This window comes from Penaeus monodon, chromosome 32 (assembly GCF_015228065.2).
Source record: "Penaeus monodon isolate SGIC_2016 chromosome 32, NSTDA_Pmon_1, whole genome shotgun sequence".
Taxonomy (NCBI): domain Eukaryota; kingdom Metazoa; phylum Arthropoda; class Malacostraca; order Decapoda; family Penaeidae; genus Penaeus; species Penaeus monodon.
In genome coordinates, this window is record NC_051417.1 from 14,368,657 (window position 1) to 14,368,856 (window position 200).

General features: G+C 42.5%; 1 protein-coding gene across 1 annotated transcript in view; it reads right to left on the reverse strand.

Annotated features, from left to right (window-relative positions):
- LOC119593627 overlaps positions 1-200 on the reverse strand; it is a 6,009-nt gene that overhangs the window by 3,059 nt on the left and 2,750 nt on the right. The window contains exon 2 of the mRNA XM_037942579.1: positions 42-181. Coding sequence (XP_037798507.1) covers positions 42-181 — 140 coding nt within the window. The remainder of the gene's footprint in view (positions 1-41; positions 182-200) is intronic.

The following is a 200-nucleotide window of genomic DNA, read 5'->3' on the forward strand; positions in this document are numbered from 1 at the left end:
ATTTTTTTTTCTGTAAGGCCTATTGGTAAAATTATACAAACCTAATGCCTGAACGTCAACAGGAAGATCCGCAGTTCTCAAAGTCCTCTCCCTTTCTCTCACTTTCTCAAGAGCCTCAGCAACTTCCCTCCGCCTTCCTCTAAGGCGTTCACCCCTGTCTGGAAGTTTTGCCAGCAGTGTTCTGAAAAATATAATTTTGT